Raw genomic sequence first — 25,000 nt, forward strand, 5'->3', positions numbered from 1 at the left:
GGAAAAATACAATATCATGTATGAAAAGAAAAGACACTCAAGGACCGGATTTAGCTTGCGATCCACCAGTTGGATAGATAGCCCTGCGACATTGGCTACTTTGCCCGAAAAATTTCTCTGGCCCAAACTTAAGGGGAGCTGCAGCCCTCCCCTAACCCCAATGGCTCGTTCGTACGCCTATGTCTTGATGTGTATTGGTTGCGCAACCAGGTTGCATGTGTCATCAGCACTCACGTGCTAGCTAGGTACATAAAAGGTCGAAAGAAAAAATAATCATGACTATTTACAAAGGTGCTCATTTCTGCCCCAAAGGAACCCGGTGCATCTCACATTACTGGACGCGTCACCAGGTGTGGTTGCATGCATGTTGTGAAGTGCATTCATTGATTGCATGTCACATCACTACATGTAGGTTGCATGCAACATCACCACATGCATACAACTTGGGTGCATGCAACCAATGCACATGATCACATGTATGCAACCATACCAGTTTGCAGGCAAATCAAGACCAAGACCAAGACCGAGATTTAAGACTTTAAGAGATAAGACCAAGTTTAAGGCAAACTTTAAGAATCTTTGTTAATGCGGCTCCGGATAGTCATCTCTGTGGCTTTTGCAAGTGCCAAGCAATCGTGGTGAGAGTAAAACGTGTCAGAGGACGAAGTAAAATGCCTCATTCATTTTCACGATTCGTATTAATTCATTCATTCTCCGCTCCATGAACCATTACTCTTCAGCGTTCCCCTCAGCCTCCATCCTGAGAAGTGGAGGATGGGAGGAAAGCAGGTGGAGGACAAGAGAAACAAACGCTCCTCCACATTCACTTAGAAATTATAGATTGCATGACTACTAGGAAAACACAGGGTGATAGGATTGCTTGAAACAATTTCAGCTTGTCTGATTTCACGAAATTCCATTCACCTAATAAATACTATGTATGGGAAAGAATGCGAAATGTGATCTTGTAATTTGGCAAAGCGGCTGGCAACCTCACTGAGCCTCCCTAGTAAGCCAGCGTGGCAGACAACAGCTAGGTAGTGGGGACAGTGGGGTTATGGCTCAGCCTCCAGGCCCTAACTCACAGCGACCATAGTCAAACCCTGGTCTTGCAAATTATTCCTCTACCTAAGCAAGAAAAGCTATAAAACACGTGCGGACTTCATGATAGTCAAAGACGATCAAACATCTGACTTTTATTTAGGCTCAAACTGTATCATCTTACCCAAACCGATCATAACCCGTCCCTAAACGAACGATCTATATTCTGACATCCTATGATATAAAAACTCCATATTTCCTTCATGATATCCGCCAGTTTGATACAATAATATTATATTATTTCAAAAAAGATCCGCATTTCAATTTTGTCTCTCTCATGACTAATGCTAATTTCAAAATGCTGTAGGGAAGCTCAGGCGGCCATTGGCTACCGCCGCCCCCTAGACGTCACAAGGACACCAGAAATATCAGGTGAGCAGCTGGAATGTGGCAAGCTTGATCCCAACGCATTTTAGATTCATGTTAGGATGATTAAACATTACAAGGCGATCCTGGAAGCTTAAAAGGTATTTGTCGTTTGTCATTTGTTTATTTTCACCTGTCCATCAGTTGCGAGACCCAAGGGTTTCTGAACTTATACTGTAAACACCCAAGGGGAGTAGTTTCTTCTGCCTTTTTCTCGCCCTCTTAAGGTAAGAAATGTAACCATTAAGTATCCCTAAATCCTACACTGCTCCAGCAAGTTTTCCGTTAAAAGTTTGAGCTGCCAATGAATGTTTTAAAGGTGAATCCGAGAGATAGGTGTCGGGAGTATTACGTATGTACGCACACACTGCCGCCAGCCAGGGTTGCCGCAGCTCGGGGGAGGGGGACGTGTGGGACGGGAGGGATTACTGGTGTTGGATGGGATGGGATTGATTTTATATAGGAGGTAGAATGGAATGTCTTTAGTTTTAGATCAGGAATGTATTTCATGATCGGAAGGAATTGATTAGATGAAGATGTATGATGCGCGATTGATTAGATGGGAAACCTTGCGGAAGGAGATGTACTAAAGGGGAAGCAGTTTATGCTGTTTCCTGTTCTCAGTGGTTTTTTGCGCTGTTTGTCTTCCTCTTGCTCCATTGATCCTTATTATTTTGTTCTAGTTGATGATTAATATTACACTTGCATATCGAGGATGATGCGTGAGAAAAAAAATGCTTAAAAACCATTCTTTAGTTATGTAACATTACTGTTGCTACCTTTACGGTTAAAAGCTCTTGCAATGAATGTCGCATCCAGCAAGGATGTGTGTGTATCAATAAATAATCTGCTTCATTTAAGACAAAGAAATGTAATCTACTTTCTCTGCACTCATTGTCAGCTTAGTAGGTATGTTAATTATTGCAGAAATTATATTTTGATATATGTACTTACGTATTTCTTAAATTGGCCATATATTTTCTGCTCCTCCCCTCTATAATAATGGAGACCTGATGTGAAATGGGAGTTTTAGGATGAGGGAAAGCAAGGTTAGGTTAGACTTGGATAAGATGCCATATTTTGACAACTGGGGTTGATTTCTTGCCCAATATAATTTTACTTAACCTAACTGGAGATTTGCACCCCCTGGACACCCTGTTAAGGACACTAACCTAACGAGAATTTCCCCAATATTCTTAATAAGCGTAAGCTAATTTATTCTTCCCCAACTGAAGGAGACTAACCTAATCTAACTAACCAGATCCCTCTCTGAATCCCTATAAAGAACACTAACTTGACTGAACCTAACTTAGAAATTTTTCATTTTCAGAATATGGTATACCATCCTTAGACTTCTCATGAATGTCCAAATTTTACTTAATTTGGCTTGCCTTGCCTTAAATCTCTTTTTTCCTATGAGGTCTCGAGCATTGTAGTGGATAAGACCAGAAAGAAATGGCAATTAGAGACACATGACTCTTCTTAATATTTACTATTAAATTTTCACGTTTTTTGTAATGCATAGTAAGCCCTGGTAGAGAATGTGTGCTTTAGTATGGGAAAACTGAGTTCATTCAATATGATGCTAACTATCCTATGATTTGCCACATACACTTGTACAGCAGTGTTTTAGCCATGTGAGGATGTTGGGCATTCAAAACCTAATCTAATTATATACCTATTTAATCTCATACTGGGATAACTAAGGACATTTCATGTCCTCTGTGGATCTCAACTGCTGTCCTTCAATCTCTTGGCCTTGCAAGGCAAACTGCCATGTTCCGGGACCACTTGATAATGAAAAGCATTTTGAAACTAAATCAAACAACAGTTTTATGTAACCCCATATTTGGGAATTCCCTTCTTAATGGTGATAACTACTTCAACATAAGAGAAGATCTCATACTTCATTTGTGGATGCTGATAGACTGAGATATGAGACTTTGAAAAACAATTAGGCAAACCTGTAGTACACACTCATATGTGGTTGGTTCCTTTACTCTATCATTGGTGCCAGACTGGGTACCCACTCATCATTGTCATTATATTTTTCCTATTTTCTGAGTGATAATTCAATGAAGTTCACAGGTACAGAGTTGATATACTACTTGGAGGTAGAAGGGATTTAGTACTGGCAGTGAGTTACATTCACTTGGCCTGGTATAGAGAAGTGTCAGCCACTACTGGATGGTGGGATGGGTTGTCATGTCTGCGGCTTCTTGAGAATGTTGTGTCCCTCCATGATGTTCTTACTCCATTGAAGTAGTATGATGGTTGTTTAGGCACCTCTGAGGTCTGATATGGGTCATAGAGAAATATACTTTAATGGTTGTCCTGGTCCTGGATGTGGGTGGCCAGAGTGTGAAGATTACTGGATTTGATTCTGGTACATTGAGATGTCTCAGCCAAGCCATCTATAGAACACTTGTTTCTAATGTAGATAAGATGCATAGTTCTGTTATCTGTGCTTACTGTAGTCATTGTCATCCCTGTACATTTCTTCCAAAGCAGTTAGTTGCTGGTCCATCCCTTGGAGAGTCTTTTGAATAGATTGAGATGCACAAATGTATTTTTTATTTTTTTTATTTATTCATTAAAAAAAAAAAAAAAATCCTAAGCAAGCAACTCTTATAAGTCTCTTAACTGAGTTTGAGGTTTTCCAGCTGACTGGATATACATACATAATTATATACAGTAGTATCAGTATTGTGGGAGTTCCAATTGGTGAGCAAGAGGATAAGATGTAGGTTTCAAGTCATGGATCTAGTAAAACATTGCTTCCATGTTAGCTAGTCACATTTTGTCTGTGATTGATGATGATTTTGTGGTAATGCAGACTCTTTGTCTTACTACCATCAGTTTAATATATATTAGTAAAGGAAGGTGAAGGAAGTATGTAGTACTAGTGTAGTAGGAAAAATGAATTATGGAGTTGAGGGTGACTATATAAAAAAAGCTAAAATATTAGGCTCTTCACTGTCAAAAGTGATCATGGTAGACAGTACGCTTATAGTATCTTTTAGGTGTTTTGTAGTATAGCACTAGTGTAGTAGTAGTAGTAGTAGTAATGTTTGACTTGTCATGTTGGTCTGTGCTTGATATCAGCCCCAGTATAATTTTCACAACTTCCAATGAACATTTACTTGACCTCAAGTTACTTATATGTATTACATGTATTATTGTGAGGGAAAGACAGTATTGAATTGGATGTTTTCTTTAGTTTCTATTGATTTGTTTCTTACTCCTGGATGGCAACTGTACAATGGCCTTGTCTGTTTTCATTTATAGAATACATACATCTTTCATGTTTTGTGGGAGGCTCCTGGTCCAAAGTATTTACAAATGGTCAAAATTTGTTAGTGTCATCAGCTCCTTTTATTTACTCGACTGTCTTCAGTGTATTATACTCTGTCAGTGTTGCACCTTTTGCCACAGTCTGCTGCTACTTCATCATTTCTGCTTATCTGAATTTGCTTACTGCATACCCTTACAAGGCATTAATGCACAAAAGTTCGCACTTTATATGGTAAACTCTGGATTACTCTGCTTTATTCTGCATTTCCTTTTTTCCATGCCTTTGAAACCATCTTATTACTTTATTAGGCATTTTCTTGAACTCTTCGTTTTTTCTTTGCTTTTATTTTCATAATATTGTTCCTAGCCCTTGGCCAATTTGCTTTTCCCTTGTTAGAAAATAAAATAAAAGAAAAGGTATTGAACAAAATAGAACAAGGACATATGTGTAGTGTGAGATGTGCCATTATGTAGGTAGTGCTAGGCAGACTGATAGACTGTGTATGTATTAGTAACTTCCACAGATTTGATAAGTTTATTGTTGAAAAAAAAGTACAACAAAGGAGATGGGAGGAGCCTGCCACCCATGGTTCAGACAAGATGCAACTCATTATTTTTGTCAGGGTAGACCAATTTGTATTTGATTGGCTAGTGATCACTGACAGTTATGGAATCAGTGGCATGGCTTTTTGAAATGATATTTGATGAGTTAAAATATTTTAAATGTTTTGGTATTACATTGAGTTCAACCCAGATTGTTAATTAATTTTGATGATAAAAAAAAAAAATTATACAGACATACCTACGCATACATATTTCCTTCTTCAGGAAACTAACTCTCTACCTCCACTATTGAGACAGGAAGGAACCTTTCACTTTGCATAGAAGCAAAAGAGGGAATTTGTATAGGGAATTTGTATAAAAAAAAATAATAAAAAAAAAAAAAAAATATATATATATATATATATATATATATATATATATATATATATATATAAAAAAAAGATAAAAAGATTAAGAAAATCATTTAGGCACAACACTTATATGCACACATTGTATTACAAGAAAAGAAAAGAAGGGAAAAAATTACTCTTTGTCCATATCCACACTTCTTTTTTTGTACATATGTATGTGGGATCCTTCTCATGTCACTGCTCAATGGACAACTGTTTGTTTTGTCACCTAAGGATTCATCGCTCTTTCCTGCCATGTGATTTTTTTTTTTTTTTTTTTTTTTTTATTAACCTAACGGAACTGTGTTGTCATTTGGCTTCTTTACTGCAATGTTGTTCATCCACCATCTCCCATATACTTACTCACCACATCTGGTCTAGTTGGTTAATGAGGTCAAACGTGCACGGGTGACGGATGTGTTATGGTGCGATAGGTATGATTCAGCTCTGCTGCCCTTTGCTGCACACTTGCAGTGTACTCATAGTTGATGAGAGCTTATTCTCTTCCTCCCTTTGGGGCCTTTGGACCTCTGAATAGATTTTTTATATATTTCTCAGGAATATCATCTACATATAAGCAAGCAACCTGATGTGCAATAACAGTTTGCATGTTTGGTACACAGTGGAGAGCTCTTGGTGTTTGAGGGCATTGGGACAGGAACAACTAGGTCTTTCCATGTTGCAGCCTGTATGGACATAGATCAAGGAGTTGTGATCTTACTCCCATTGGAGAGGAAAGCCACATATATATATATATATATATATATATATATATATATATATATATATATATATATATATATATATATATATATATATATGTGTGTGTGTATGTGTGTGTGTGTGTGTGTGTGTGTGTGTGTGTGTGTGTGTGTGTGTGTGTGTGTGTGTGTGTGTAATTCACTGTTTGATCTGCTGCAGTCTCTGACGAGACAGCCAGATGTTACCCTACGGAACGAGCTCAGAGCTCATTATTTCCGATCTTGGGATAGGTCTGAGACCAGGCACACACCACACACCGGGACAACAAGGTCACAACTCCTCGATTTACATCCCGTACCTACTCACTGCTAGGTGAACAGGGGCTACACGTCAAAGGAGACACACCCAAATATCTCCACCCGGCCGGTGTGTGTGTGTGTGTGTGTGTGTGTGTGTGTGTGTTTATTTATTTAGTATTAATCAAGAAACACCATCTTGATGGGAAGTTTATTGTAATAGCCAACATCAAGCAAAAAAACAAAGTATGTTTCAATATGAAAAAAAAAAAAAATAAATAAATAAATAAAAATAAAATAAATAAAGACAATAAACAATAAAGTATATAAAATATATATGTGTAGTATATAGATATATAGACTATAATTAGTGGAGGGTACTTTGTTTTTTACCCTTACATACATATCTTCACGTTTCCTCATGGATTTATATATATATATATATATATATATATATATATATATATATATATATATATATATATATATATATATATATATATATATATATATATATATAAAATGTGTGTGTGTGTGTGTGTGTGTGTGTGTGTGTGTGTGTGTGTGTGTGTGTGTGTGTGTGTGTGTCTACACATGTATACACATACATACATACATACATTTACATATACTATATACAATTATATTTTATTTATTTACTTGTTTATAGTAGCCAATAGGACAGATGTGGCAGCATGCTCTGCATTCTGAAGTTCAAATAGCCTGACCTGTACTTGTATCTGTTCAATTTTTAGCTGCTATACTGATGCTGCAGACATTTTAGAAACTATAGCCTTAAGAATGGATGGAAAATAATCAGTGATTGGTGTATACGTGGTGAAAGCTCTTTACTTTAATTGGCAGTTTTATATTGATGACTAGTTAATAACTGTTTGAAAAGACAGATGGTAGTATCAAAGTACTATGTACTGTACTTACTATAGTAGTCCAGGGAGCCATTTGGCATCACTACCAGTCCACAGCCTTTTATTTGGAATAGTTGGGATTCTTTTCAAAGATTGAATTTCTTATCATGTTACCCACCATTTCTCTTCTAATTGAAAATAAATAAATAAATCTAGACAAACTATAAATTAGAAATAAACTGCAGCCTCTTAGCATTGGAAATCATGTAATTTTGTTCAGAACTGCATTATGGTACAGCAACTGAAGCAATTACTAATTTAAAAAAGTAATTGGTATATATGTATGTTTGTGTGTGTGTGTATATAAATAAATAAATAGATAAATATATATATATATATATATATATATATATATATATATATATATATATATATATATATATATATATATATGCATACATATACACACCTAACCCTCCATTATCGCGCGCTAGCGGAAAACGCTATAACAGAAATGAAGAATAAATAGGAAATAAATAAATTGGTGCCTCTACCCAAAATATTTTCCTAAAAAACCAGCTCTGAACAGCAGAATACCATGTGCGAGAATGAGGGGTGGTGGTGGTGGTGGTGGTGATTAGAGTGACCAGAACCAATCAGCTCCCTTATTCAAATCACATGATGTGAATACACAGCGATTGGCTGCTGTCTCCTCCTTATGATCATCATCTTTCTCCCCCTCCACCTCTTCCTCCTCCTCCTCCGCCATCTATACATTCGTCAGTGTGTGGTTGGGATATGAGGGGTACTACTACTACTACTACTACTACTACTACTACTACTACTACTACTACTACTACTACTACTACTACTACTACTACTACCACTACTACTACTGGTGCATGATAACGACTTTCCAGATGCGCTAAAGCTGAATTTTGCAGATTTTCAAAAGTGCTCGATAACGCCTAAACGCGATAACGGAAGGGCGGGATAACAGAGGGTTAGATGTGTGTGTGTGTATATATATATATATATATATATATATATATATATATATATATATATATATATATATATATATAATTAAATTTAATTTTTGTAGATTATGGATAAGGGATTGTGAAACTGTGTGGAAGATTTGTTATCATCACAGCTTTAAGACATTTTTTGCTTTGGAAATTGTTTTAGAGTGTTAAATTAATTTATTATAGATCTCTTTAAATACACATCTTAAGAAAATTGATCTTGATCATGAGCTGTTTTATTAGACATTTTGGTAGGTAATACTGTGAAGGTTGTAGCTTTATTTATTCATTTATTTATTTATTATTATTTTTTCCACTAAGAGTACAGTATACCTTTACTGATCTAAAATGGTAAAATTGCACTTCATCATATAGTATTTGTTGTAGGACTGGAAGTTTAATCTTTTCAAGACCAAATATTGTGAAAAAATGTTATTCATTTCCAAAAGTGCCATTCAGTTGTAGTGGAACAACCTTTATATTTGAGTATGCTAATACAGTAGCTTATGAAGATAATTAATATTATTGGAATGTCCTTTTCACATGTACTATGTATTCATATTTTGGATCTGTGGACCTCCGTGGTTTTGCATTGTAGTCAAAGTTTATTCCTGATACAGTATAGCTAATAAATGTTGCACAAAAGATTTCATACACAATGCATTTGTCTTCTATAAGCCTCACTGTCAGTGTCGCTTGGCTCTTTATATCTTAGATACCTTCACCAATGGCTATGTGTCATCAGTATTCTATTTAGTCTCCCAGTCAAATCATATTTATCTCTCACCTCACTACTTGGTTCTTATCCCATAGGTAGAGTAAATAATGGCCCTCATCCAAGCCCTGCATCAAGGAATAAAGTATTCACATAGTTTTGTTATTTTATTTTGTGCAGGGGTGAATTTTTCCTCAGAAACATTACTGCTGTTCCTGAACAGATATCTAATTATCCTCATGAACTGCCTTATCCCCCATAACATTGCTTTTTGTGGCATAAAAAATATATGATCATTACTGGTGAAGGGAGTTGGTGGCGGCAGGGATGGCAGCTGCAACAGCGTAAGTGTCAGCAGCAGAATTGGGATATTTTGCCAGTTACTGAGTGATGAGTTATCAGTGGTCATCGACATGGGTCTGGTGGCTTGAAAATCTGTTTTTACTGCCTCTTGCTCAGTCTATAATAGTTTAAAGTCAACTTTTATTTAGAATTGGAAATAGTAGCAGCTATCATGGATGACTGTAAAGTGGAGTTTTGCAGTATTTGACTAGTCAAGATTTGATTACAGCATATCATGGCTTTCCCATAGGAAAAGGAAAGGAGTCTTTCAGACATACAGAAAAAACAGAAGATATACTTGCATTGAGATAAACAGAAAAGAGAAAAGACAACATAGCAAATGAGAGAAAAATGAAAACAATATTCATAGGTCAACAAGAGAGAGACAGACAGAAGAGACTTTTATACTAGTGTGTGACAAGAGAGAGACTGTAGATTATTGTGTAAAAGCTTGGGCTAAAGAGAGCAAGATATGGACAAAGTATGCTGTGATCTTCATTTGCTGAGTCTTACGGAGTAATAATTGTGCATGATTTCCTCCAGCCACTACCTTGTCACCTGAGCTGTCTTTGTTTACTTTCTAATACTATTTGATGCATTTTTTTTTACATTTTTGAGAGAAATTGACTTGCTCTATGGTGACCATTGTCCATGTATTGAATGAGTAGAAGATGTATGAGTTTGCTCTCCAGATATTTGCTGTTGCATTTTGCTCTCTCTCTCTCTCTCTCTCTCTCTCTCTCTCTCTCTCTCTCTCTCTCTCTCTCTCTCTCTCTCTCTCTCTCTCTCTCTCTCTCCATACATTTAATGTATGTAATACTGAATAATATGACAAAAAAGTTTTGTATTCATTGCTCAGGGTATTATTTAACATTACTAATTTGTATCACTCTTTGAAAAGACATTTTCTTGCTATATCATTATTGTTGATATGAGTTTACTTGGTGCTGTGTGTTGTGTGGTATAATGCTATTGAATTACAGAGTTCATGCCCAAGGTAGTTTGGGTAAATTTGAATTTAAATATGATTGGTGTGTAATAATGGTGCAGATTTATTTGCTGCTGACATGATAATGATCCCATTTGCTTCTAGGAAACTGGAAATATTAATTCAGTTACAGAACACAATAGCTAAACAGTAGTCTATCCATTTTACTGTTGTAGAGTTTCAGAGAGATCGTCCCATTCAAGTAAGAAATGAGTGAAAATTTTTCCTTTTGATGCTTCTGAAACTAGTTCTCATGTGGTAATATCATGTTACTATTCTTGTGTCAGTTTACAATTAAAGAATCAGTGTAGGAATAATAACATACTTGAGTGGTGCATACATTATTCACAAAGGAAGTGGTGCTTTCATGTTATGGTCACTTAGGTTATTATCCTGGATAAGCCTTGTGGTCTTGATTTTCTATCCATAAGTTAGGTGTCAGGATGATTATGTTTGTGTGATAATTATGATGTTATTTTTATTTATTTATTTATTTTTTTTTTTTTTTGTCATATAATTGAAGAACACAATTGTTTTTCTCCAGGAGAGATGAGTGTGTGTACTCACTGAAGATGTATACAGGCAGTGGGATAAGTAAAGAAACACAACATATATCTCCTCATATAGCAGCCCACAAATCATCCTTGGCACCAACGTCCTCCGTGTCCAGTATTACATCTGTGGCAGTGAATTCTGGAGGACTATATGATCTAGCTCACCATCCAGCCAACAAGAGTGCTTTCAACACTCATATTCCGACCTACAAAGTAGGAATGCACCAGCCCCATCACTCCATTGTGAAGGGTCTGGACCACGATGGAGCTTCACTGCTGGGACGTCATGGACATGTTGGTCTACCCACCCATCATTCCAAGAGTGCACCACAAGATCTTTCTGCCCATGCTAGTGGGACAGAAAAGGCACTACCCCTGGAGCTAACACCTCATTCCTCAGCTCACCACAAGCCCTTACCTCACATCCAGTCTGTAGTTAGTCAAGGTGGTAGCCATATTGGGGGTCTGGTTCCTGCCCATCAGCCTGACAGAGGTGCTCCTTATTTTCGTATGCCAGACTCTGTCATAAACGTGCAGGGCCCATCTGCTGTGCTTGTGTCTTCTGGTGGAGAAGGAGCGTCCTCAACCCCTCACTCCATGGCCCACACAACCACAATGGTACATGCAGGATCCACTCATAGTGGTGCCACAAATTTGACAACAATGTCTGCGGTATCCATGGCTTGCACAATGCCAGGTGGAGTGGCAAGTAGTATATCTCAGAGCCACTTAATGCCAAATGACTGTAGTGCAGTATCCAGTGTTTCAACTGGAGGTGTAATACCTCATCCAGACCTCAGAGGCGTTAAAAAAGAGAAAGCGGAGCAGCTAGAAGGAATGGCTATGGCAGCTGGGCAGAGAGATGGGTGCCATCCTCAAGCTGGACCTCAGAGAGACCTGGTTCGTCAGGCCCTCCAGGCAGTTGTCACCAACCCTCAGCACAAAACTGGTAATGACCAAGAAGTAATTGAATATAACTACACAGCTGGTGATATAGCAGGTAATTCTGGTATTTCACTCATATCTTTACTGATAAAATCACTGCTTTTAATTTTCTCCTCTGACTCCGACTAATCTACTTTCCTTCCTGTATTCATCATTGATTCAAGAACATAAATACATGATTGAATTACTCATCATTCAGAGCCAAAGTAGCCTGATAACCCAGTCAATTGTGATTGGATAGTAAAAAAAAAAAAAAAAAAAAAAAAATACATATATATATAACCAAAAAAGTCTGACCCTCACTGCTAACATTACACCTTAGTAGTGCTGTGGTACATTCCCCAGTTTGTGTTTTTGTATTCATTAGAATTCTTTGATATGTATCTCTGAAATATAAAATCCGATAATATTTGAATGTAGTCTGTATTTTTAGTGTCTATATTAGGGTGGTCCCAAGAATCAAGGAGAATTTTCTTTTTAGATATGTTTCATGTTTTAATTACAACAGAGTCTTCAGATATATTAGTCTCAACTTCAAAGGTTTATTATGATATTCTTTAATTCATCTGAAATATTAACTTAAACCAACAGAATATGCATGAACCGTATTCAGTACACATGCAGTGTTAACTCTCTCTCTCTCTCTCTCTCTCTCTCTCTCTCTCTCTCTCTCTCTCTCTCTCTCTCTCTCTCTCTCTCTCTCTCTCTCTCTCTGTGTGTTACTGGGTTTCCACTAAAGCTGGAATTACATGGAAAGGAAAGTAGCAGACAATGTTTTGTGCATGTACTTGTGCGCTCAAGTACCACACATTGTTTTGTGTGTGTACTTGTGCAGTTCAGTACATGCATCCTTGTCTCTTGTTGCTACCGTGATATAACATCAAGAAGGGAGGGAAATAAAACACTGTATTAGAAAAGTAGGCTCTAAGACAATAGATGATGGAATTGGTGGCACTTCATTCTTTTGCAATAGGTTGCCAAAGTTACTGGTGATAATATTTTAATTCTTATTCCATAATCAAATTATTTGCAGTGTAAAACATTGTAATGGATGATATTTGTGGTACGAATACTACACTAAGTGACAGTTTTGTCCTTTAGCATCATGTTCATTGGTAATGGAGATGAAACATTAAAGAAAAATATGGACTGATATATAGATTAGATTGATAATGAGGATGTACAAGGGAGGGTTGATATTGCTAGAGACTTGGTTATCCTATTTAGCAAACCAGGGAGTATTGTGATGATTTGGGCTTGTGAAGAAAGTTCAAAAAGAAAATTTAGTGAAGGTGCCATATAGCTGAAGGGTTTAGCCTCCATCTCCTGTACACTGAATGAATGAAAACTTTTGAACATGGAGATTATTTTCAGGACAGGGTTAGGGACTTCATTCTGTTGTATTTTTTATGTAGACATGTAGTAAGTTAAGAATGCAGTTTTATGCATCACCTATGGGACTGACAACAGATGTAAACTGTTACTCTCTCAGAAATGGTTATATACAGTACATCATCTAAATAGTCATCTTCATCCTTGTCATTACCAGTCATAATCATAAGCCAAACTCGTCATCATCATCATCATGTGCCTATATTCCATACTGGACAGGGGAAACAATTGTTAGGCCTCAAAATGCATATGTATATAGAACATTTCCCACTTAGAGTAACCTGTACCTTTGCCTTTAGCAGTATCCACAGAAACTTGTGTGATACCTAGTATGTACATAATGGCAGAAAGGATATGAGGGTGCTCCTTTAGCTGTGGTGAAAGTGTTGGTGATTCTTTGCAGCCAGATACAGTAATTAGTTGTTGTTTCCATTGCTTCAGGCTGTACCTTCAAGAGAGAGAGAGAGTGCATCAGATGAAGTAAAACTGTAATGGGAAGAGCAGGAAACCAAAATAGTGTGAAGTTTCATTGTAAGAATGCCAAAGCCCATTTCTTATTTGATTTATTTGTTTACTCAAAGAAGCAGTATTTTCTGAAGGCAGGGAGCTGATGATGCCAATGGATTTCCTTATCTAGGCTGCTACCTCCTGCTTTTTATATGCCTTGTATTTAACAGCTTTGTATCTTGTAATATTTGCTATCACTTGCCTCTTGCTGTGTACATATTTAGACATTAATCATTCTCTCTCTCTCTCTCTCTCTCTCTCTCTCTCTCTCTCTCTCTCTCTCTCTCTCTCTCTCTCTCTCTCTCTCTCTCTCTCTCTCTCTCTCTCTCTCTGGCCTTATATTACCAGCCTAATGTCCTCTACAAAATTTCTGATGCAGCCTACATAAAATTGATCAACTGACCATATTTAGTGAAAATAATTTATTCTGTAACTTATAAAAAGTAAAGGTAAATTGATAAAGTTTACCCCTCAAATCATTTTACAAACAGAAAAGATATTTGGCTTGGTATTACAGATTGCCCAGAGCTCTGCTGTTAAAATCTCATTATGACAGGAAATGGCAAGAAAAAAAAAAAAAGGAAGATACATCACTATGGTGTTATATAGCATACCATTTTTTTTTTCTTTCATTCTTTCTTTTCCTTTCTTGCTCAGCTATGTTAGGTGTAAATTCTGTAGCATGAACATGCAACATGATATCCTTTAAGAATTCTCAGGTTTTTGATGTGCTTAAGTGTTTGTGCTCTAGATTTACTTAATTATATGTACTTATGTACTTCTGTGTATATATATATATATATATATATATATATATATATATATATATATATATATATATATATATATATATATATATATATATATATATATATATATATATATATATATATATATATATATATATATATATATATATATATATATATATATATTAGTGTGCAGTAGTGGCTTGATGATCACTTCCAAAATCTGTGCTCATTTTCCTTTGTTGTGCATGTTCTTTTGTATGGATGAATATGAACATAAGAAAAGAAGGAAGCTGCAAGAGGCTGCCAGGCCTATACGAGGCAGTCCCAGTGTGCTTAAGCTACCTAATTCCATCTATCTTCCCCATCCATGAATTTATGTAACCTTTTAAAGCTCCCTATTGGCTCAGCCCTGACTACATGAATTGGGCTTTCCATGCTTTATTCTGGAGTCTGGAGAGTAGCAAGTGGCATGTTGTGGTATGAAAGGTGACTGCGTAGAAAATATTTGCACTTTTCACTATTCATAATCTTGTCTTTGTTTATTTGGCTTTCTTAAATGTAGATGTTATATTACTATGACCACAAACTTGTCTAAATTTGAATCAGTCATCTGAATCACAGCCATGTGTATGTGTGTAACTCATTGCATTGTTCAGTTGTACTCACTGCCTCAGCTATTGCATCACTTCAGTAAACTCTTTTCATGCTTGAGAATTCCTTATGAATATGCTTTATTGTTACTATCACTTAGTTGCAATGTATCAAATACACTGGTGAGGGGTTATGAGATGCTGTAGTAATGTGTCGTGACAGTAATGCCTATATCTGACCTAGACATACCCCTCTGCCACATTTACTGTGCTGATGGTCTAGCTGTCTTCATTCATGTAGTCATGTTCACCCTCATACTCTTGGATTTTTTTTTTTTTTTTTTATTATTATTATTATTATTATTATTATTATTATTATTATTATTATTATTATCATCATCATCATCATCATCATCATCATCATCATCATCATCATCATCATCATCATCATTATTATTATTATTATTATAGTAGTGTAAGCATATGCAGGCTCCACTTCTCACTGCACTGTGATCTATACTGTGTGGTACATTCAGCTTATGCTCTTTGTCATATATCCAGCTTTCATACATGAGACAGCATCTGTGTCTATCTGGAACTTATTAAGAGGACGACTGAAAGGGAAGTTATGATGGGGATTGGTATCCTCTTCCTCTTTATGTTTTCCTACAATGAGGTGAAGTATAGAGAAGAAAGAGAGATGAAATTCTTCCCAAGGTTAGTGATTGGGTGTGTAATAAATGTGTGTGGATGTTTCGCAAATGAGGCTATGTGGGAGGAGAACAGAACTGTGTTTAGGAGACAAAGAATGAATATGTAAATTTTTTGTGAACAGCCTCGTGTAATGGATCTTGGATCACTGTTGTTCTTTCACACAGCCCTATATTTGCATTCATTCCAAATGATTGGTAACTGAATACCTTATTCATTCCTCTCACATTCTTCTAGCTTAATTCATGCTAAAGTAATAAATATTTATTACCATCATCCCAGCACATAATATGCAACTGTTGATACTTGAAGCAGTATTAATTCTCCAGATACTTGAAAGAGTCTGCTTTTGTAACACCTTAACATTATCATCATACAACTTTTTCCCAACAAGAAGTCACTCATACATGAATTTCACTACATGATATATGTTCTGTTTACATAAAAACTTTGTACTCCCTCAAACTCTTCACAACCTAAGCCATGCATTGACAGAACACTTCTTGGCCATTCTGTTCAAATTTATGTTTCTGGATCTACAAGTGTCCAATCCCTTTTCCCTGATTTCTCTTAACATACATAGTTTAAAGCAAAAAATCTGATTCATGCACATCTTCCTAAGTTATTTCTGCATCCAGCTTTGCCACATATCTTTATCCAACTGTAGCTTCTCTTCCTTTCAGCATCCTTAATCAACATCCTAGCGTACCATGCTTTCATGCTGTACATGGACTATCTTCATGATTAATATAACTAATAACTGATTTAGAATATGAGAGTAGAAGTAGTAGTAGTAGTAGTAGTAGTAGTAGTAGTAGTAGTAGTAGTAGTAGTAGTAGCAGCAGCAGCAGCAGCAGCAGCAGTACTGGTAGCTTTAGTATTATTAGAAGTAGTACTATTGTTTAGTAAGATCTTTCTCACTCAATTGAATGACTTGGGTGTACAGTAATGAAACATCACTTTAGAGAATTGGCCAGCTGATTTATGTATGTAAAACTTTCACATACATTTCCCATTTTTCAGATAATTCTGTTTGTCCATATGTTACACATGTGAGAAGGAAAGATGTCTTGATAGATTAGGTTAGTAATTGTGTGGAGGCTTACTGTACACTAAAGAATCTTTGTCAGACTCTGACCATCTGAGTTAATAGTTTGGATTTTGCTAATTTTAGATATGTCAGTGCACACTTATTTTTATTGAATCTAATCCTGAAAACTCAGATATGTAAGGGTCTTTAATTTATTGGGGTTTATTTATACAAGATTCTGTCATATATGATGATAGTTGTTGCTTCTGCTGCCTTTGAGATTCCAGAGTTCCACATGGCTGTACACTGGACCATGTAGCTTTAATTGAAATGAAGGATAGAAAGGCAGTCTCATCTGGCAGGAAGCCATCTCTACATATACATAAAAGATGTCAAAATAACCAAGCCTGACCTGTTCAGTTCTGATACAGCACTAGCACAGGCTTTGTCCAACCACTACAGACAAACCTGTACCAACATAACCTAAACAAATGTCTGTTCTTCAGATAACACTTCAATTCTTTTGTTTCACTATAGATTACTTTTTTGTTACATATTGAAGCTGATTTATTTTTAGATGAGAGGAATAGATGCTTAAAAAGAAAAAAAAATGAATGAATAAGACAGTGGATTGGGTTAAAAAAAAAGTAATGTATAAATTAAAAGGATTTTTTTCTAATCTTGGAATTATCCTCTTTTCATGGGTAGATCCTTATTAATTGCTTGCTATCCTTACTTACACCAAACACAATCTTTTCATATTAGTTTTGTCTGTGCATTCAATCTTCTCTTGTGGTGTTTGCTATCATATGTGATATAAAGGTACATATTCTGCCATCTGGTGGCTGTGTACTGGTTTAGTCAACTACAGTAAGCCCACACACATGGCGAATTATTATTAGTTTGGCGAAACTCAATACAGTCTGAAAAACTCCCCCTTTAGCCCATAAATTCCTGTGAAAAGCCCACAACGTATAAAAAAAAAAATGCAAATTTCCCCAAGCATGAGTTCTTTATACCATATAAATTGCCTAAAAAAATGCTTCAATCAGTCTTTGGTCAATGCCAAAGTCCCTTTTTTTACCCCTAAAATACCCATTTTTCTAGCTAAAATAATTTTCTCCTTTTCACTCACACCATACGATTTGTAATGTTTTCCTCATCTGTACTCCCGTTGTTCCACCCATTTCCCTCGCCCACTTTCATCCTTGCCACTACAACCATTGTTCTTACCCCCCTCGGTACCACTTGTTGTGCTGGTAGAGGCCATGTTGGCGTTAAATTGCCAGAATTTGTTCCCATGCTAGCAGAACAGAGGGTAGCACAAACAAAATGGCTGAAGGGGACGCTCATACTGCATTCTGATAGGTTTAGAGAGAAGTCTGATGTCACTGGGGAGCCGCATGATTTGCTGTGCAGCTGCCAGGGGACCGCCAAGTTTGATTTCAAATCGCCAAGCATGCACTCAGTGGTCCGTGGCCATCCTACCACCAAAAGTGAATTTCGCCAAGCTGAGATTTGCCAAGTGCAGAGGCTTACTGTACACTACAATATGTTTAACCATTGTTATGTTGACCCTCAATACAGTCTGAAAAACTCCAGTAGTGGTTGAAAATCATATGCTGATCAGTCCTAAGGTCTCCATGGTGACCAGATTCCACGTGGATAACACTAATTCATGTTCATTGTAACTTTGAAATTGATAAGCACTGCACTTACATGAGCATTCATGTTTAACATAGTCCTAATATTAATCTAGCAATTCAAAGCTTTGGACCTAAGAAAGCATTAGGATGGGCATTTATTTATTCATTCATTCATTTATTAATTTTTATTTATTAATTTTTTCTTACTTATCTTTTGTTAATTTGTCTAAAGGTATTTGAAGGCCTGCAATATTTATTTCAGAACTATTTTGATTTTACAAAAAGTTAAAATTGGGCAGGACTTGATGTCAAGATTATTTAGTGACTAGCTGCTAGCACAACCAGTCTTGGCCTCATCATGTGCAGGGCGGGAGATTTAGTGAGCTCTAAGTAGTCTTTCATTTTTTACTTTTGAGTTCATTCATAGTAACTTGAATGCCACTGTTATAGGAGACCATACTTTTCCAGCACTAAATTCTTATAGTACTGTTCATGCTGTCTTTGAATAGAGATTAATTGTCATTATGTTTGAAACAATTCTTAAATAACCTCTTGCTTTCCAATTCTAGAATGTATACCTTTTTATTTCAAGTCTAGAAATGAGAGCCTATTTTAGTTAGGAAATGAAGCTCTTGTTTTTCAACTCGTAGGAAATGAAGTGTGTGATTTTTATTGTCAGACTTAATCCTGAAAGACTGAAGGAAAAGTGACATTTGATGTCTTAACTCTCTCTCTCTCTCTCTCTCTCTCTCTCTCTCTCTCTCTCTCTCTCTCTCTCTCTCTCTCTCTCTCTCTCTCTCTCTCTCTCTCTCTGGAAATAATGCCTTTTGAAATGGTTTCAGTAGTTAGGGTCAGATTGTTAGGTTATTGCGACAGTTTAATTAAAATTTGTAAACAGTCATGTTAATCCAAAAAATAGATTGGAAAGGAGGTCTCTCTTGAATAAATGTACATCTTTCACCAGAGCTCTCAGAATCAACTGGATATGTGCCTTTCTTGTTTTCCTGTACATTATACCTCACTATGTGTGTGTGTGCATTTCCCGGGAATATATCATTCTACAGATTGCAAGCTCTTCATCGCATAGAATATTACTATTGCCTAGAAAATGTGCACACATCAAAGACTTGGGTCATAAACTTTGCACAGGAATGGCAGGAATTTATCAACATTCCGGCAGCATTTTCTCTATATGGTAGTGTTGTCTTTGAAAATGAGTTTTCTCTTTTTATTAGCCTTTCTTGATTTGCAAGTTTTGAAGGAAATTGAAACTACATTAATATTATTTTATGACCGTTTGTAGCATTTGTTAACTAACAAGCATTTACAGTATGTTAATGCAGTGATTAATGTGTCATATGTAAAAAAAAAAGAATATCTAAATAAGATACTATACATTTTTGTAATAACTGATTTTCTCATTGGGACCACTCTACTGTATTTGTAAGAGCATTGCATTCTTTTCTAATGATTAATTATAATTGCAACTAATTTCCACAGAGTTGTTGATGATGAACATCCAGGTCAATGCATCATTACAAGCCATGAACAAAGGCAATGGGAATGACCACATTCCTCCAGATAATGAATCAGATGAAGTGGTCATGCTTCAGCCAGCAGAAGTTAATGAAGCAAACAGTTTGTCATTAATGTCTCAGAATCCTAAACGTCGCCGTCCAAAGCTATCAGAAGAAGCTCAAGCAGAGCGGCGAGTCAGAATTGCCTTGCGTATGAGGGAAAAGAGAGCAACGGAGTCAGACGAACAAAAACGATTGCGTAGAATAAGAGAAGCAGAACGAATGCGACGCAAAAGAGCAACCGAGGATGAAGACCAAAAGGTAAAGAGAAGATTAGAGGCAGCTAATCGAGCAAGAAGCAGACGTGCAACGATGACCATGCAAGAGAGAGAAGCAGATAGGCGGCGGGCAGCAGAACGTATGAGATTAAGAAGAGCCACTGAGAGTCCCGAGTCGAAAAGTGTACGTCGCGTAAGGGCTGCAGAACGAATGAGGAAAAGAAGAGCAAGCGAAACTCCAGAACAACGTGCTCAGCGTCGACAAAATATAGCAGTCAGAATGAAAGCTCGGCGTAAGCGCAAAAGTGAGGAAAGCATTAATGATGGTGATGAACTGACAGATATGGACCATTCAGTAGATAACAGATTAGTGAAGAGTGAAACCTCAAGGAGTGTTACACAGCAGGAGAGTTCTAGCAATGTAACTGCCAATCATACAGCACCTCAGGTTGTTACCTCCTCACCTCACATATTTGTACCATCCACCATTGGTGTGGGTAGTGGAAGCATTGCTGTGTTACATGTGGATTCTCCTTTGCCACCAATGTCAGTTGGACACCCAGCAGCTCCAGGGCTCTCCACTGTGGACATGGCCCAGCTGGGTCAGCCGCTCTCCTTACAGAAATCCAGCTCGGCCAGCCAAGATCAGGTAAGTGCCTTTTTTTTTCCTACTAGGATTACCTTCAACGTTACATAGGTTCTTTTAGTGTAGCAAAAGCATTGATATAGAATACTGAACATGTTTGGGGAGAGTTTGATTTTAATATTCCTTCATTTATTTTAACCTATATAGTTTACTCATTTCATCATAAATGCACAAATGTAAGCTAGATCTGGTTATTAAATTACCTGTACATTTTGTTACACACACACACACACACACACACACACACACACACACACACACACACACACACACACACACACACACACACACACAAGTTATTTTTTACTATGTTATCAGCTTCAAATCAAACAAAAAGAGAGAGACACATCAAAGAGAAAAGTGTGTATGTGCTGAGTTGTGAGGTATAACACAAACATACCTGATACTGGATTATGTATGTATATAGGCTCTTGACTTTTACCTCACAGCTAGGTAAATGCTCACTTTTCTTTGATGCATCTTTCTTTGTTTGATTTGAAGTTGGTGACAAGATAAAATGTGACTCAGATTTGTTAAATACGATTGTTTAATGTACTTAGTGGAATTAAGTAGATACTTATAAATCTTGACTGGGCTGAAAGCAGTCATTGTCCTTCATTTAACTTGTTTATAAGAGTTAGAGGTTTGTTCCCTTTTCTTCTGAACACAGATCAGCACTAAATCCTTTCACAAACCAACAGGCCTTAGTATATCTCATTACAGTGGCTCGTAAGTCAAGGAGTGTTTTCGGCACACTTGAGCATTACTGAAGTTAGTGCTACTCATTTTAGTTTGTTTATGATTTATTCTATCCTTTCTTGGTTTTGTCATGATGAGGTAGAACTGTGTTGTTATCCTGTGAGTCCCACAAAAAGGTCCTGATACTGGATTAAGAAGAGACAAATAAGTAAACTAGTCTCTTACAAGAAGATTATGGTTATGTTGGGCTTGTGTACTGGATACGTCTTAAATGCAGAAGGTGTAGGCCAGTCATTGTTTGTGAGAGCATCAGTCTGGTGACAGTGATGCCATGGTCACATGTCCTCAAATAGTAGTAACTACTGGTTCCGTCCTTAACAACAGATGAATCCAATAAAAAATAAGACAAATTTTCAGCTGAATTTGTGTGATTAAGATGAGCATAGTTGAAAATATGATCAAAATATTTCATCTAGATATGTGACAGTGAAAAGGGTGTTTTATGTAGAGTTGTTGCCCTCTTATCTTTTAAGAGATTAATTCTGAAGTGTTTGGAGACATAGGCAGCATGTGAACATGTGAATGGCATATCTTTCACTTGATAGTAAGTACTGATGCTTGCTGAGTGCATGGTGTGCTTCCTTACTGTGGGACTTGTTTCTTTTATGTGAAGCTTATTTTTGACACTGAAAGTGGTCACTCTGTTACAGCATGCAAAATACAAGTAAAAAATACATAAACAAGCAACATCTTTCTACTTTCTTTTATTTTTTAAACTTGTAAACTGGATCTCCCTGCATTTTGTTCCTTTAGGCCATAAAGTTAAGGGTAAGGCTGTTTAATCTTTGTTAATTTTGTTTTTCTCATCAGTTTTCTTGCTTCCTTTGTGAGAAAAAAAAGAAAAAAGAAGAGGAAGGGAAATAGTGCAGAGCATGCTGGGATAATTGCATAAATTCAGTAAAAAAAAGATCACTCAGAGCCTACATGTTCAGTAAAGAAAAATTGCATTTGATTTAGATTCTGATATCTTTTTTCAAAATACAGTCAAGACTGTTATAATGCACTTTTCCATTGTTTCACATATGCAGGGCAAGCATACCCCCAAAAAAAAAAAAAAAAAAAAAAATTAAATGGATAATAATAATAATAATAATAATAATAATCATAATGCATGTTTTCAATCCACTATGGTAAATGTTTCTATGATAGGGCATCCAGTTTTCATCATGCCACAGTTCAGGTTACATATGCCAAATATTTTTCTTGTGCTGCAAACTTAGCTCTTCCAGGTGACACTTTGACACTGTCATCAGTCACCTCAGTGATAATCTAATGATTCTGTTGATTAATTTGTTAAATTCTTTTTGATATTTTTGGCAGCAATGCTCATAGAGATGCTCTTATCTCTCCTTATCCTTCAGTGACATTCTGTCCCTCTTGAAGCATAAGTGTCTTCCTAAATTCCCTACTTCATTCATTGCTTCATTGTTATAGGCATGTTGTACCAATATAAAGGCCTTCATTGTCAGATTCATAGGATGTGCTATACAGAAACTGATATTTGTTCTAGAACAGTCACAGACAGCAAGCATAGACCAGGTCCTGATAATTGCAAAACTTTTAGGCATGCTGACTTGTGAAAATCATCACTTGCCTCAGCTGCATGTGCATCACCATGGCATGATCAATTCTTTTGCAATGGAAATAGGGCCTCAGTACTTTTGATTGCCTATATCTTGCACACGATGTGATGAGGCAACCTTACAGTGACAAACAAAAAAAATCTACTGTGCCTCATAGTTTCCTTTTTAATTATGTATTTTCTTGTTATATGCGAGCTGCACAGACTTGCAAAACATTTCTGATGAATTTGTATTATATTTGTCAAGAAAAGAGTAAGTGGAAGGAAGTAATTAGAAAAAGGTTTTTATCTGTTCATTTGTATACATAATGAGATATTTTTTGTAACATTTACATTATGAACCATATTTCTTATACCTTTACTACAAGTATTCTAATTACTGTATTATATTAGTAAAGGTTTATTATAATGCATTTTTGAGCATGGATTAAGGAAGAAGAGGAAAATTTACTCTGGTCATCAGAATACAGAAACATGTAACATGTAAACATTTCATGTTGTCTGATATAAAGATTGTGCACCAGTTTCCATGAAGAAAGCATACATTAAATGTGAGTAAGCACGATGCTTCTGCGTGAGGCCCACTGTGGTGTTGCTGTGAGTTTTGATTGCACTTCATAATCTTTGTATTTCTAGTCATTCTCACTTCCGTCATCCTTCTCATACATTCAATACATTCAACGCTGTCTTTCTATTTTGCTGGGAGATGTATTTACAAATCTCCCTTTCTTGTGTCATAGTCATCATCTCCTTTTGATAAATGTGAAGAAATTTTCTGCTTCAGTAAAAACATAATTTATGTCTTCATATGAAAAAAAAAAGAAAAATTGTTCTGTACAATATAAAATGGGAAATGTTAAAAGCAAAACATAAAAGCAAATGAAACATTTAAAGAGTCGCTTGACTCCCATTGTTTACATTGTTGCTTTATAATGTGAAATTCCTTCAGAATTGAATATGATTAAAGTGATCACTTTAAAGATTAAAAAGCATTAGGAAAATTAATGCATCACTGAGTGCCCTGATTACATGTACCAATGTAATTCATCCCTAAGTAGCCGTAGATGTAGCTTTCCTTGCCATATGTTGTAATTGGCTTATATCTTCAATACTGTTGCAAGAGTAGAGTAGTATAGTTCAATTAGATAATCTATATAAGACCTAAAGGTTTGTTCTTGTTTGAAATTTACACATTTTTCACTTGTATGCACCTTTGGGCATTGAAAGGGTGTATAGTTTAAGCAGAGGTGGCAGAGCCACTTTGCAAAAACATGCCACCTAAATCATTGTAAGGGCCGAGAAGTAGTAAAGAATAGAAAATTAAATGTAATGAAGATGAGTTGTCAAAGAAATGAATGTGTGGATTAATACATCTGGATTTAATGATAGTATTGTGTGGATTTAGGGACATGTGCAAAGAACAGTTGGTGGAAAAACAGA

At 36.3% G+C, this 25,000-nt stretch overlaps 1 protein-coding gene across 6 annotated transcripts in view; it reads left to right on the forward strand.

Annotated features, from left to right (window-relative positions):
• Positions 1–1,294: 1,294 nt before the first annotated feature.
• LOC123516627 (E3 ubiquitin-protein ligase Arkadia-like) overlaps positions 1,295–25,000 on the forward strand; it is a 31,961-nt gene continuing 8,255 nt past the window's right edge. For 2 of the 6 annotated variants that reach the window (XM_045276191.1, XM_045276194.1), the window contains exons 1-3: positions 1,633–1,694; positions 11,196–12,205; positions 20,279–21,222. In XM_045276191.1, the coding sequence (XP_045132126.1) occupies positions 11,224–12,205; positions 20,279–21,222 (1,926 nt within the window). In that variant the 5' untranslated portion in view covers positions 1,633–1,694; positions 11,196–11,223. Of the gene's footprint in view, positions 1,474–1,632; positions 1,695–11,195; positions 12,206–20,278; positions 21,223–25,000 lie in introns of those variants that run through there. The other 4 variants (XM_045276193.1, XM_045276196.1, XM_045276195.1 and 1 more) reach the window with 3 other exon arrangements.

Source organism: Portunus trituberculatus, chromosome 41 (genome assembly GCF_017591435.1).
Source record: "Portunus trituberculatus isolate SZX2019 chromosome 41, ASM1759143v1, whole genome shotgun sequence".
Lineage (NCBI taxonomy): Eukaryota > Metazoa > Arthropoda > Malacostraca > Decapoda > Portunidae > Portunus > Portunus trituberculatus.